The sequence below is a fragment of the Engystomops pustulosus genome, chromosome 2 (assembly GCF_040894005.1).
Source record: "Engystomops pustulosus chromosome 2, aEngPut4.maternal, whole genome shotgun sequence".
Lineage (NCBI taxonomy): Eukaryota > Metazoa > Chordata > Amphibia > Anura > Leptodactylidae > Engystomops > Engystomops pustulosus.
Genome location: NC_092412.1, coordinates 213,107,603 through 213,124,236, shown reverse-complemented (window position 1 = coordinate 213,124,236; position 16,634 = coordinate 213,107,603). Strand labels below are relative to the sequence as shown.

At 38.8% G+C, this 16,634-nt stretch overlaps 1 protein-coding gene across 3 annotated transcripts in view; it reads right to left on the bottom strand.

The window, feature by feature from the left end:
* ELN (elastin) overlaps positions 1-16,063 on the bottom strand; it is a 57,129-nt gene extending 41,066 nt beyond the window's left edge. For all 3 annotated transcript variants that reach the window (XM_072138050.1, XM_072138051.1, XM_072138053.1), the window contains exon 1: positions 15,916-16,063. In XM_072138050.1, the coding sequence (XP_071994151.1) occupies positions 15,916-15,994 (79 nt within the window). In that variant the 5' untranslated portion in view covers positions 15,995-16,063. The remainder of the gene's footprint in view (positions 1-15,915) is intronic.
* Positions 16,064-16,634: the final 571 nt, after the last annotated feature.

Here is a 16,634-nt window from a genome sequence, read left to right as displayed (position 1 = left end):
TTTGGCGCAATTGCGCTGGCTTTCATACAACACAAATCGGGGGGCGGGCTGTCAGGCGATCTGATGGACTTGGACAAACCGCAGGATTTAACTTCAAAATTGGGTCGCATTCCAAGCACTTACATGCACTGGGATGAAGAAGGTGAACTCCGGCGGACCTGATCGGGGAAGCGGCACATGCAGGATATAGGGCGCACGATCTTCATGAATCGTGGCAGACTTAATCCTTGTCGGATAGTCTGGATCGGGGATCGCGCAGGAACCGGGTAAGTAAATGTGCCCCAATATGATGCTATGAAATTTGTTACATGGTATGTAAATAAGTCGATTATTAATGAATATCTATTAATTTAGACAATAGATTAAGGGGGGTTTCTGTTATGTGCTATGAGGATATGTCACAGAGTGGGGTACACTATTTGGATCTTCTACCTAGTACCAGAAGGAAGAACTGCACTTTAAGAGATTTATGAATTTCAATAACTAGTGTTTAATTCTAAATTATGTAGTTGGCTGCTGAAAAATACATGTAGATAACCATAGATTCCCCCAGTGTTAAAAGGTGATCATCACATCACCTTAGTTGATCAACTGATCGCAATGTTGGCTTCTTTACAAAATGTATTGTAATTACAATAACTCTTAAAACTCTACTTGCTTATATATTGTTATATGCTATGTAAAATGGTACAATATTATATATTTCTCTTTTATTTTTTAATATGTTTTAATCTAATATGTTTTAAGCTTATATTTAGTTTTGGTACTAGTTTAGGTAATGCTTTTAGCATATTACATTTGCATGTATAACACTGGTTGCATGTGAGCTGTCATGTGGACAATCCCACATCAATGTAGGAGTTTGTTCCCCTAGTAAAATAATAATCCAAAAAAGTTAGAAGCTGAAATTGATAAATAAGGAGTGAGGAGTGTGGGAGGATAGTACAGAGTAGAACTGTGTCTACCCCGCTTCATCACTTCTGAATGGAGACCAAAGACAGTAAGAAGCAGCTCTGAAGATGCTACTCTAACCACAGGACTTACTCTTAGACACAGACGAATGTGTCTGTAATTCACACAACTATTACTTTTACTTCCTCAGCCTATATAATGTATAGTTTCTGTCAATGACCCAGGTCTAACATCTTTCAATATTGCAAAAGTATCCATTTCCTAAAGCTTCTTATTCCTTATTTTTATACATTTGTAAAAAATACTAATTAGAGTTGTGAGTTTTTTTCTCCAAATATCTTTACAGTAAGCAGATCTCTGATGGAGTAAGTTTAACATAGCATCACTGACATTTCCATTATATATACTAGGATTAATGGAGCGATTCCTGCAATTCTCTACCCAGTGCACAGGATTTCCACCGATATGAGCCATATGTTTTTTATGAGGACGTTGATATTGTAAATGGTACCATAATGTTGTAGTAAGTGCTTGGTGGATTGATTTGTATGTTTTCAATTGAGTTCTGCATAAGACAGTCTCTGCAAGTCATGACGCAATGACATAGCCTCACAGGGAAGCTGCATGCCAAATGTTCTATATCACTGATAGACTATAATAGACATCATCCACTGCTGTGACATATTCCATAGGGCCTGTGTAATGTCTCATGTACTGCTCAGAACTGAGGTTTATCATATTTTTGTGTTTTGCATCTCTTTGATATTACGAGATGCGTTGAACCTTACTTTTCCTCATAATAAACACATTCCTTTGGTGTGGACACAGACAATCGGTGATTAGTGGCTTAGTAAATCCAGCGCTGTCATGAAGCTTAAGTATGAATGATTATGGATTCAATTTCCTAACATTTTCAGCATTTTGGACCATATTCCAGACATTCTATTGCATAATCTTTTCATGGAAAGAGTTGAACTGTAATGCAAAGCCTGGATGAATTTATAGAGTCGTATCTGTCAGATCCTTGATAAGGGATTGCATTTGGCTAGGTAAGCCTCCTGGCAGCGAAATGGTTAGTTCAAGAATGTCTGGCAGGTCGCACTGCAGTGACGGGGTTAAAACAAATAACCACAACCCCACATGAGAGGTGTGTGTTTGATTACTAAAACCCCGGAGGAATTAAGAATTCCAGAACTGTTGATCTCAGCGTGAGAGGAATTTGGAGCGCACAATATCTGATACACCAGCGCCAGATCTCAGTGTAAGACTGCCGGCCGTGGGGGAGCACTGCAACAATACTGGCTTTAGGGGCATTTAGTAAACAAACTGCAGTGGGAGAGCCACATAAGTGCTGCCAGGTGGTCCATGGAGAGCCTGGCAACTTTTGGGCTCATCATTACGTTATGGCCTCAAGGTTAGGTGTTATGTGCTAGGGTGATCAATGACTTCCTTACCTTTACTCTTGTCAATGGACGATGAGCTTTTCAAGACAATACTATTTTACCATTACAAAACCATATCCTATATCTGTCTATATGTAGCCACTGATGTGAAATGCAACCTTAAATGATATGTTATAGGGTTGGGATTAAATATTTGATTAGAAATAAGGAAAAGGTGGACGGTGGAGCCATCTTTATGTGGAACACTTTTAGAATAGCTCACCTGCAATGCACACTACATTGAGTGGGAAGTCACACTATATAAGGTAGAAAGTGTGTTGCAATATCTTGTTTTTCATAAGAGTTGGTTTTCCCACACCACACATCTTTAGATAAATGGAATTGAGAGAAAAGGTAAGGGCATCACTCCCAAATTAGCTGTTCTGGCATCGGGTGTTTTTCCCATTTCCTACCCCCACAGGCATGTGGTAAGTAATGTGATCCTCAAGCTGGGCCACTTATAATGGTTTTACCACCATAACAGAAAAATGGGTAATTGTTTTTCCTTTCTCACCCTTTTTGTGCTCAACAGTCCCAAACTAAGACCATGGGGGGTCATTTATCTTTAGTCAGGACACTTGTGCTTATCTTTACTTGTTTTTCTGACTTTTGAAGGTTGATATATTGGGCAGCTGTGTCAATGGGGGTTTTGCGACTTTTTGTAAAAAGTCGCACAAAAGTCTCAAACTCTACTGCAGCTTCTTCTAAAGTTTTTTCTACACCTGGTCAGGAATGGAGTTTATTTGTGACTTTTTAACCACTATTTGTTCCCAAATTGTGACTTTTCTATATTTTCACATCTGGATTTTAAAGATATATCAGGTGCAGAATTTTAGGCTGCTAACTTTTCTAGGTGAAATATAGCAAATTTACAAAAAAAGGTAGCAAAAATAAGAGAAAATTCTAAGATAAATGACACCCCATGACTTTAAGGTACAGGTCTATTTATGATAGACATCTTTCTGGGAATAATCGAAAAAGTGGAAAAAATCGGAAAAAGCACCATGAACTACAGCCAACAACTACAGTGCCTCCTGTTACAGTATAAGAAGCATATGCCCTCTAAGTTCTCTAATCTGGATCGTAATGATTGTATGACTACCGCTGCCTGGTGTAACAAGCCACTTGCCATCACGAGTTGTGGAATAAAGCTTACAGGAGACAGCACTGGGAACCACTTTGGCCTATGCTAAGCCCTTGTCTCAGGGCAGCTGTCCAGGGTTCTGACACCTTACAGATTAGCGCTGCAGCTGTTCTTGTTTCTGGCAATTACTTGAAAACAAGCTTTGTACAGATCTTTTGTGCTAATTAGGTATTTTAGGTCAATGTCTCAAATGACCAACAACTTTATCTCTGTAATGTACAATACAAAATACTGACAAACAAGCTGTCAGTTCCAGCAGCTGAAATAGCAATGTTAGCCTGGCCTACACCAAAACTTTTACTACTATCCACAACTACGATCCTTTCTGGTTACAGAGCAAGAGAAGCGGAACAGATTGATATAGAGGATATATAGGTGCGTAAAAAATGATTTAGTATTTTTCAACATTGATAGGAATACTTTTCATTTCAAGTTTTGAACATTTAAAGGAATCTACCATCAAAATCAAGCATATGTAATATTCTTACATTTGTTATCCAATGGCGTCCTTCAAAAAAAAATTAGGAGCCTGAAGGGCTACTGGGGCGGTTCCCAGAGCCATTCCATGCTGAAGAATCACAACTCGTTGCCCCTCTGCACCTGTTATGCTCCATTAGCACTTCCCCTCCCTCTTCCTGATGTAATCTCACTGCAGCACAGAAAGTTTCGGCACACAGTTGGGGGGGGTCCTATACTAACAACTGTTAAGCTACAAACTGCCCCAGTCCCTCATTAGCATAATTTTAAAAGTTGACTTTAAAAGGAAGGAGGCCATAAATAACAAAAAATAAGAAGATTACTGCAGTCACAGTGCCTGGATCTATGAGTAAGTGTCCCTGGTTTTTCAGGTTTTATTTTGATGGTGGATTTCCATTAAAGTGGACCTGTCAAGTGGATAACACAGAACTATCGAGTGGTTGGAGATGAGCAGATCAATAGGTCTTTTTAGAAAGATTTATTGTTTCTCAACACTGATAGGCATAATTTCTCATTCTGTACTAAGCAGTGTCAAAATTAGGTTAAAAAACTCACAAAAAGTATTTTTTGGCTTTTGATCCCAAAACCAGAGCTTAGTATATCTCATAGTAAACCTCTCAATTGACACCTTTAAATCTTTATCAGTTCTACAATTAGAATTTACACACTGAAGAAAACTATTCCAAAAAATGAGCATGCCACTAACTATAATGTAGTGTAGGAAAGTTCCCTATCTCAGGCTCGTTTACAGTATCCTCTTGTATCAGGAAGAATTAAAGGGTAGTAAGGTCTTTAGGCTATATCCACAGATGTTTTTATTATGAGGACAAAAAAGGAGGAAATTTCTTAAATGCTGCACTGATCTTACTCAGCTGCCGAGTATGATGGGACATGAAGCAACCAAAGCTTTGCCTCTTCCTCCGAGATTGACCTTGGCTGAGTTTCTTTTTTCTGTCATACATAATACGAGTATAAAGTAAAACCAGGCATTTTCTTCTTTGGAAGAGCAGCAGGCAGCAGCGTGGGCTGCAGGTGCTGCCAATTAAAGAACCCCCTGTGGGGTAATATACTATGCCCTATAAAAAGGACCTCCATAACCCTCGCAGTCATTCATGTCAAGAACATGGAAAGTTATTAATTGTGTTTAAGTTACAAGGAAAATATTGTAGACAGGATTCACAGGCCGTGTATTGTACAGTCAGGAGAAAAGAGTTCAATGCAGAAATTTTACAGTTTGTGCTTGGGGTTGTTTGTACTACAGATATTGTATAAGATTATGTTTTAAGGATCTGTAAAACATGACTAGATACACTAATAATATACAGGCAGTCCCCGGGTTATATACAAGATCGTGCTTGGACAATGTCTACTGTGTCCACAGAGAGGGCTCTGAGTGCCATAGGTTCACCACCACTGGCCCAGATCATATCTTCGCAAACTCTCAGATGGCTTTCTTAATCCAAAGAAACCTATGGGCTCCATTAGACCTTGAAGATCAATGAACATTACTATTCTGAGTCCTACAAATAGGGGTATGTAACCATATAAGATTATGGTTACATCCTCATTCTTAAGGTCAATGTTCCTAGTACACACTTCTGTCGGACTCTGCATCTGCATAAATCTGCTGCACGGTCCGACAGTGCACCGGAGTCGCGTGCAACACATTTATGTCTTCGACACTTCTTAAATACATATGCAAGCAGTTTGCACAAAAAGGAATGTGAAAGTCCGCCAGAAAACTGGTGCAGGGGCTTTAGTAAATGTGGCCTATTGTCTGACATTACTTAGAATATTACGGTTCTTAAGTGGCAACAAATATCCCTAATATTGAAGATGTGGGTACAATGTGTCATTGCCGAGTGTAGAAGATTGTGGGCCAAATGACACTTCTAGGAGGCATCTACCTCTCCTTCAGTAGAAACTATTTTGAGATATTGTTTTGTTCTAATTGTTCCTATGGTAATGCATGAAATTACATGGATTTCTTCCCAACTTTAATCATTTGTGTAGAGTACTCTAGTATAACAGTTTGGGTTTAGTTCAGTTTTATGTGGTGTGGAAATTTGTTCAGACTAAACTAAAGTCTATTTACTTTTAGCTTAATAAATCAAGTTTAAGCCTAAAACCCCTCACAATGAGGATCCATGGAAAATTATTTAAGAGGATTGTCTGGCCAGGTTTTCTAAATATAGGGTTATTAAACAAAGCAAAACTCTGGTCTACAAGATTTATAGACATACTTCTTGTACTTATTGTCTCTCCATTTATGATGGCGTTATGCGTTTATGATGAGGATAAAGCACAAATCCATAATAAGATAAAGTCAACCTGCTGTATATACGGTAAAGGCACAAATGGAATATTCTGGGTATATGTTTGAGATATGAAGAGTGAACAGAACATTATATATTCCTTATCGTTGTTACTTTGCACTTATAATGAATGCAGCCCCAATGAGCCTCGAGTAGTGTTTAGGCAAGAGACCACACTTTTTTTTTTAATTCGCTAAACCATTTGTTGGCATTTTTATTACTACGCCTACATATCAAGCATCACAATGAAACTATATGCTTTACTTACTCTCTCCTTTACTTACACACTCACAGCTTATATATGAATGGAACTAATTTCTGTCATATTATTTGCTTTCATGTTAAAATCACGTATAATGTTGGCAGAGGTTTGGTTTCACAGTGTGCCCAGATTGGAAGAAACATTGGAGCTCAAGTTACCTCCTAAGTTCCACAGCTTTGTAACTCTTTAGAACACCGCTATGTTCTATGTTCTGTGGCTCCAGGATTGTTTCTTGCCTCCTCTGTTTCTCCTTGCTGCCCCTTATCCTATTCAGCTCAAGTCCTCCATGTTACTACAGTTCATGGAAAGCTGTTTCAGTGTAGCAATAAAATTAAAATAAACCTATATTTGAATCTCCTCCATTTACCTATAAAAGCAAGCAGAGATCTAGAATACCACAAGGAATTCAAATAGAAAGTACTTTAAAAAATTGAAGCACTTACACAAACAATACTATTTGCTGGATATGGACAACCCATTTAAGTTCAGAAACATCTCGGTGGAGAGCCCATCACCATCCTTATATTATATGCACTCCTGCTCATTCCTTTTTAAGCAATGAACCCCAGGTATCCATAGATGTTTGGGTCATATCAGCCAAATCAACCAATTTCAGTAGGGCCATCTAAAATGTCATATGTGCCTAACAGTAGGATCTAAAGATCCAACCCCTCCTTTTTTTAACTACTTCTATCTCCATTATTGTAACTTACAGAACCACAAGCCAGATGATCTGAAAGATTAGTTAGGGGTGTCTTAAAGGCCCACTTTTCAATAAATCTCTTTCATTAGACAGGTCTGTGCATGTATATGTACCTGTACCTCCCGTGAGAGCTTTAGCCTTTCCCTGTTATCCACATGCTGCACTTTGCATCCCTACACAACCTGTTTCTCACTCCTTCAGTCCATCCATAATGGCAGCCTCCAGTGTGTATTTTTTCTCTCTGTCCCTCTCACTGACATATATAGGTAGGTTAGAGGGGGAGGTCCCTCCAATTTATCACTGTAGGATCTTTGTTTACATGTCTATGGAGAGTGCACAGAGAGTCAGCACACAGCAATAAAGGAAACATGCTTATAAGTGTGAAATTTCCCATAAAAAGGGGATATTTTATATCCTACCAGAGGGGTAGGTTAATGTAAATGGTGACAGTGTTCTTATAAATAACATGCATTTCATTTAAATGTAGACATATATTGGGGCTCATTTACTAAGGGTCTGCGGGTTTCCCAACGCAGACCCTTTGCGCCACAATTTGCGCCACATTTAGAAGGGTTTTTTGGCGCACGCAATAGCGCCAACTTTCATGCGACGCAAATCGGGGCACGGTCGTCGGACATCCCGGCGGATTCCAACTATGCACAGGATTTAAAATTCAAATTGTGTAGCAAGATACCGCACTTACAAGCACCGGGAAAAAGAAGGTGAACTCAGCGGGGAAGCGACACATGCAGGATATTGGGTGCACTAGCTACGTGAATCGCGTCTGACTTCATCTTCGTTGGACCGTCCGGATCGGGGATCGCGACAGGATCGGGTAAGTAAATTTGCCCCATTATATTGTATTTTTACAATATATATTGTATATTGCATTCAAAATTATCTATTGACAGGGTGATTAAATCCTACACAATTGTACAGACCTGAAACATATACAGGTGTTTCTTATAGAGTGTACATTCCTTTTTAAGAAGTGGTAAATGAATGGTATCCCTTTGCATTACTGGCCACCTGCCTTAAAAGCACATGCTAACTATCCTAGTATGTTTGCTATAGAGGGGTTACTGAAAGGTTATAGTACATCACACTACTACGGCACATGTAAGCAATTTACTCCTTTATGTAGACATCAAGTGCAAGAAAAAATAAATGGAAAAGAAGAATCCTTGGTGGAGTGAAAGGTTAAGGAGAGTCCTTAACTTTATATAGATATGTTTTCAATCACTGCTTTCATAGATAATGGACAGATAAAATAGCTGATGACATAAATTACAATTTTCAATACAATTCATAGTGGATGAGGGGGATATTGTGATAATTTTACACTTTATATACTGAGAAATCCTCCTTAATTGACCGATTTCCATCAACTGTTTACAAATTTTAAGATATGAAGAGAGAAATTGTTCCTTAATGGGGAACCTGTCACCAGAAATTGGCCTAATAAACCACTAGCAGTATGTTGTCTAGAACCTTTACACCTTCTAGATCATGCTTCTTTCATGGCCCAGCATAGTTCCATCATCAATAAATCTACTTTAAAGTGAGATGTAAATTGGTTGCATAAAGTCAAGGAGGCGGAGGGTTTAGCACTGAAGTCAATCTGTCCCCACCTCTGAGGCAGGGATAGCTTGACTTCAGTGTTAAACTCTCCACCTCCATGACTTTATAAAACCAATTTACATCTCACTTCAAAGTTGATTTTCTTGTTGATGCCACCACACTGGGTCATGAAATAAACACGATCTGGAAGGTGTTCAGCTGCTTGGCAACATTCCGGTAGTGGTTTATTATGTGTCAATTTCTGCTGACTGGTTCCCTTTAAGGTCAGACTAGATGATACCACACAGAGTAATTTATACAGAGAAAGATAAGGAAGAGGGAATAAGTGTAATATTATAGATGGATTCTAGGAAGCTGGAGGCTCAGTTAGAGAAATGGCAGGTGAAAATGTATATGGATAATTGTACACACATAGAATATTGTGCACAATTTTTGACTCTTGTTGGTGAGAAGGTTAAAATATAGCTAAAACAGGAAGGATGCAACAGAGGACAAACAAGGGTTTTATTGGCTTACAATTCCAAGTTGGGACTACAAACTTTTTGGGCAATTGACCTTTTACACCAAGGTCTATAACCATGATCATGGCAAGGGGACTTCCTCATTGGCTAGAATGATGGTAATTCCACCACCATCATTATAATGGGGCACGTTCTTGAAAAAATTAGATGATTATTGGCAAGAATAAGGAAAATGATAGCAGACCTTATCTGTTCCTTGCCTATTCCTCCTATTTCCTCCTCCAAATATGGTATAAGCATGGACCAGACATGTCAAAGTACCAAAACCAAGAGAATGGGCTTATGCTTGAATAATTATAATTATTTATAATTTATATACTTATAATTAAAGACCTTTTAGATGTGTACCACTGAGATGTTCTATGCTCTTGCACAGGGGCATAACTTGAGGGAGTGCAGAGGTTGCTGTCGCACCAGGGCCCAAGAGGTTTAGGGGGCCCTTATGGTGTCACTTTCCCATATGACAAGACTTTTACTTTAAACCATACATTATAGTCAGGGACCTGGCACAGACTTTGCACTGGGGCCCATCAGCTTCCAGTTACGCCACTGCTCTTGCATTACTGTTCCTACACAAGAAGGGCCCTCTGCTGCCTACTACAGCCTATATCTAGGTAGGACAAATACTATAGGGATATCAGATGTAAGCTGAAAGACTTGCAATCCTGCTTTTGGGTTTAGACATAGACTACCATAGACACATAATACAAAGAAGAAAAAGATCCACATACTTAAATAACACTTCGGAAAAATTTCAGACCTGATCTACTGAATTATTAGGCTCCTTACAAGAACTGAACAACCTAGAGACAGGATGCAAAGTAAAGCAAAAAGGATGTTTAACTTGTATTCACTTTCCTTCACACATAAAGTATTTCCTTTTATGTTAATATCCTACAAAAAAGCAAGGGAAACAACGTCCTGCCAAACCTCGTTCTATCTTCTGGAAAATAATACGCCTGAAAACCTCTTAAAAGCACAATTGGGAGAAGTATCATGTATCAGAGTCTGCTGGATCCAAATCTGGTGCGAGCATGGACCAGACCTGTCAAAGTATAAAATTGCATGGGTTTCAATGAGGTTAATTTCCTCCTGAAATTCTGTTGCTTTAACAGAACAGTTTAGAAGGAAAGTGAATGATAAACGGCCGTCGGGGAGTCTAGGGCATTAATACATAGAAATATCTGGGCAGGATCATTGGTTTCAGAGAATATGTTGTATTTTAGTAGATATAGCTGTTATTAAGTCCCTGACTACTATGACTTCTGTAGAGGTGTGGCTTATAGACCGGAGGCCCTCCTAGTTCAAAGGCTATGCTGCCTAACTGCTAGTGACATCACATATCATTTATCATGACATCACACTTGTGTTCCCTCCTCAATGTGTTATTTATTATTCTATTAAACTGTAGAGACCAGGCTAGGTTGTAACTTTGGGGTCAATATGGTTTGACACCCTGTCATGATGATGTGTAACAGCCGTGTAACTTAAAGGTCATTAGCCCCAATGCAAGACCAGTTAAAAGCCCACCTACAATTGTTTCTTCAAATGAGGCCGAGGATCCTTAGTGTCTTCTCAGGCTACAGGACCTGCATTCAGTTGATAAATCTGCCATCTTTATCCCTCTAATCAGAAACATATGAGTTCAGGAACTGGAGTACAGCACCATACAGGTTGCATGTATTATTGCAGGTCAGCCCATTACCTTATATTGAGCTGAACTGCAATACCAGACACAACCAATGGAAAGCTGTGGCACTGTTTAGATCAGAAAGTAACCATCTTTTTTAATTATGAAAATCTTATTTCAAGGGTCTCTGCTCCCAATTTTTATCCTTACTAAACTACAAGATTCTATGTGAACTATTGGGTGTTTAGCTATAAACATTTCTCCTGCAAAGTTATATGAAAATGAGAGAAAAGTCATATCTGCCTGAGATGAGTCCCATTTGGAGGCTGCACTTCAGATGTCCTATCTTCTATAGTAACTAGAAATATGCTTTTGGTACAATACTGGTGAGCTACCAAACCGGTGGTTATATAGGGAATTAAAGAAATAGGAGGAAATTGGATCTTTGTCTTTGGATGTAACTGCCTGTATCTCAAGTTCTGTAGCAGATAGCAAAAACCTGATGCCATTTTTAGGATCAGATTGTTATCTTTAATATAACACCAGCAGCTTTTTTCTAGGTGCTATGAAACTGAAGATAGGGGCATCTGAAGTGACACTCTCCCTAAAACCTCTAAACTTGACTCATCTCAGGCAAAATATGACTCTTCCCATTTGCATGTGATTTTGGAGGAGATTTTTTTTATGGGTGACATTTCACACATAAGGGGGGATTCTAGAAAGGACAATTTTGGACAGTTGCAAGTTTTAGGGGTTTAAATATGGTGACAGGTTCCCTTTCAGGGTAGAGATGCTGGGCCTCTTAGCAGTCACAAAGTGGTTAATCTCCTGGTCCCAGATGCTTTTATAAACTCTGCCAAACCTCCTGCTATGGTATGCCAAGTCCAGAAACAATATGTTCAATTACTTTAAGTGACCTGAACCCACCATGCCATTATTACATTGGTGACAATACATTATAATACACTGCTAAGTAATCCATGACATTTTGGAAAGATCCATCAAATTTCACCCCCACAATGCCCTTGTTTTATCATTTCTGGTCCAATCACTTAACAGAGGATTTACTGATGATTCCCAAACTGTAAACAAATGTCCAACAATTGCAACAGATCCATGAAATCACATCTGCTATTGTTTCTTTGTTGTTATTTGCTCTAACCTCATTCCAAGAACCAGCCTACGGATAGCCAATCCGGCTTTATGTTATGCCTGCAATGGTTGTACAAATCTGTAGGAGACCCCCATCAGGCTCCCATCCAGAGAGGACACATCTGCAAGGGGCTCAGATAATCCTATACATATCCCGCTCGCTATCTCACGCTGCATATCTTTGCTTAATTACCAGTGTAATAGACATAGTACAGGATGTTGTAATGGGAATCAAGATGCTTGAAAGCGGTTCTGTGTTAACCCAATGTGTGCCGGAAAACTATTAACTTCTCAAGTAAAATTGATAATCTTATAACATGGAATATTTAAAGTTGTAGTACAATATAGGTTCCCTTGCAATGTGAATGTGACTCCATAGGTATGCAGGTCCTTGCTGGCAGGAAGGCGTTAACAGCTTTAGCCTTTGCTTTCGTGTCTTATGTGAATGTGTCAGCTTTCACTTGCAAGTTAAAGCTTTTGCTTCCCTTGACAGAAAACATCTGGAATATCTGCAGAAACAGATCTCTACTACAGTTCTCCTAGAGTGTGGATTTCAGCTGAATCTAAGAATAACAAGGATAAGGAGAACCTAAATAGAACATGTCCGGCTGATCTGACTTTTATAGACAGGTACCCAACCCAAACAGGACAAGATCTCATGGGGACCTTAAATTGTAACCCTGCTGCAGAATGTGCACATATGCAGAATCCTGTAGTAGAGACTGTGATGAAGTGAGTCCTTTCATATTGGCTGTGTCAATTACTTGTGTAAGTGCTAACACACCGTATACCGTACGTAGGTGGAAGCCCATCACTGCTAGACAATGAACAAGCAGATAGCATCTACTATACATCAGTATACATCTGGAAAGTGAACTAGCACAAAATTCGCAAATATAAGGTTATAGTCAATCTATACTATACTCAACTAATCACATATAAAGTTCCCCAAAGCAATTATGGTACCCTATACTGCACAAAACATGTATATGGAAAGGTGTGTCCCATAAAAGTGTTATGGGGATACGATTGTGCGCATGCTTAACCACCGCCCCATTTGCTTCTATGGGACATCCCATGATCGCCATCCCGGAAGTTCCATGGAAATATATGAATGTGTATCACTGTTCCTTACTTATGGGGCACCTGAGAGGATTTGTGGGTCCCCCTTCTCCTGATCACAGTTGGAACACATTGGTTATAAACGTATTCCCTATGAGTTAGATAAAAGTGTCTATTGTCATATCCTTCCAGGGTACACATAGGGCAGGTTAAGAATCCAGGATCTACAAACAACATGTTAATAGCAGGGACATCAATGAGTTATAATATAGTCACCTTAGCAAATACATACCATGGACAGTGAACACTGCTAAATGCCATGTATTTGCATAATATATAGATTATTAGAATAAGGTAAACAATGGGATTTACATATGCCAAACTAAGCCTATGCTATAATTTACCATAACTTTACTATACTATGACTATATTTTACTAGAACTTTGTGGACCTAAGGTGCTAGTAGTTCTGAATTGCTTACTATTCCGTAGTAATAATATCCCTCATAGTAATAATCCCAAAATCTTTTCTTGGATTAAGAGCTAACTAATTAACAGTACTGTAATTCATTTTTATCATTGTGTCTGTCTCTGGCCATGGCAAAGTGGATTATTGGCACTATCAATAATCACTACCAGCAGCTCCAAAGGTTTATACCCCATAGACTCCCAACTATAGTAGCTAGTCTAAGCAAGTAACCAGTGTTTAACAAGACATAGGATGCAGTTTACATACATTCTAAAAATACATTCTGAAAATATAAATATACAATAGCATTTTATTTTCTTTACAGTTAGTTATGTTTTTGTTTCTATGTTGTACCCCTTTTTGAGTTCTTATATAACCAATTGAATCTGTGGTTTTTCATTTTGTCAAAAAAATCGGTATATTATTGCTGTTTGTAATGAAAACAGATATACATACACAGATGTAATTTGTGCAGATACAGAACATGTATTTTAAATATAAAAAATATAGGCTACAATTAGGATAAACTAGAACTTGCAAACATTTAAATAGCATGAAAATGGAATTGTGAGTATAATTATTTAAACATAATGTCAATGTTTAAGAAAAAACTTTGTAAATATAAATCTGTAAAACTCAAGTGTGAATGAGCCCCATTCTGTGTATGGTTGCAGAATCAATTCCCCACATGAATATATAAGCAATGGTTGCAATATGGAATTGCCACCATCCTATACATCCTTATATAATATGTAATCATAAACAATTATATATTAAGTTTAATTAATTATCATATAAAACACCAGGGCACATGGATACTAAAGACTTCTATGCATTAGGATCACCTTGCCATAGACTACAGCTTAATGTTACCAAGAATCTAGAGATCATAAAATATGACTGAATATATAACGTCTGGTAAGTGTATATATGTAAAAGTGAATATCGCAGGATTAGTCCACAATGTAAAGTCTAAAAATAAACTTTACAGAATTATCAGGCGGTGCACACATAAGGCAAACATATGCAGGATTTCCCTCCTAGCTGGATTCGTGTAGTAACCTTTTCTATAGCTGGAGATGTGTTTACATGTACTATTTCCATGTATACTAGTCTACTTCATTCCCAATTAGTGTAAAAGGCATGGCATAACCCCCATAAAGAATTCAGCTTTCTGCAATAGACAAGACATTTAGCTGCAAATCACTGTGAAATTCTCTTTTCAAAGCACTTATGGTCCATAGAAATTTGGCAGCAATTCAGACACTTGTTTCCTCTGTGGAGTTAAACCCAGCCCTCTACGAGTGCTTAGTATCCATCCAGGCTACAACTCCATACGCTTATCCCTGTGCATACTGTACACACTGCTACACTGTACATGAGTGACAAACCTAAGGAGAACCTATTGCTTCTAAAGTTCTGAACTGGTGAGAAAACTCTACACTACATATGTAGGAGGAAGGTCTTCTATATATACAGGTATGTGTGTTATATGTATTAGTCTTATTATTATAATTGCTCTTTTATTCTAGAAATAGGGTTAGGCGATGCATAGAAATATATGATGTCATGATATAGCAATGATAGATTGTCAGAGCTGTGATAAACATTGCAATTCATCACTATGCAGTACCTGGGACATGGCATGTAAATCCACCACAACCTTAGCACTGCTACATCTGTATCTTGTTGCTGAAGTGTGCAAGGTAATAGTATAGTCTATACGTGTTTAGCTGAAAGTTTCAAAAAATTGGAATATAAGGTCCCAATATTCTAGTGCTGAAAAGTTCACCCTCTTATGTCTGTGCATCTTTACAAGTATGAGAGGTAGAGTGTGTGTGGTTTCCAGGGTCCCACAATGTTTAGGATTCTTTACACATCGCTAGTAAAGATCTGTTTCATGTGGAAACTGAATGAATTCACATGTATTTGCAAGTACATTAGTTACTCCATGAGTCTGGCTGTCACCCTGTGTTTGCTTTCAGATCTGAGGTTTAGTTGTACCTGGGAACTGCAGAAATCCAAAATCTGGGTGCAAGATCCCATAGAGAGGGCAATGAACATGCAAAGTAAGAGAATGGGACTGTTCTGTGCCAGTATATAGTTGCAGTGTATTTCAGACAGGTGGATGTAATGTATATGATATGGTGTATAAAATGTACCTACTGGCTGAAACATTGTAGAATATATTTGTATAAGGCCCTGTCTGTAGGTGATGGTGCATTGATGTGTGCATGGTCACTCACCTCCTTGCAGCGTAGTTTGGCAGAAGGCAAGAAGCAGGATGATGCTCCGAAGTGGAGCGGCAGGCCGTATGCTCTCCATGTCTCACAATGCCCCCGTCCCCTCACACATGCTGGGTTTTATCCCGCCGCTCAGCTCACATCCCCAATGAGGGAGGGGCAGCCAGAGACACGACGTCATTCTAACAGTGCCAGCAGCCCCATCCCACCCCCCTTATTATTGGTAGAAGAGGGGGGAATATTTTATTTTGTTTTGTTTCCTTTTTTTTTCTTTTCTTTTTTTTTTTCCTTTTTTCATTTTTCTTGGCTGACGTTCTGCAATTCTGGCTGAAATAGACATGGGAGCAGAGCCAGAGAGAGGGGGTGCAGAATTCTCCTCTCCGCGTTTATCTGTCTCTCGCTTATTCTCTGTCTGTCTGTCCACTTCACTCTGTTAACAGAGGATTTATCAAACTCATTTGTTAGCTGTACACCAGGGCGAAAAGACGTCCAGTTTTTATCAATGAACTCCTCACGATACTTCCAAGCACAGGTGCAAGACTAACAGCGGAGAAATCAGAGAAGACTGAGTTTTCTGCAGATTGCTTCCAGCATGTACGAGCGTCTGTACTTGAGAAACTCTTCGCTTTCAATATTGGAACAATATTGGAACATAGTGAAACAATAACATGCACAGGGCTCCAGTTTATGGTACTTTCCTATTGTAAAAATTGCACGCAGGT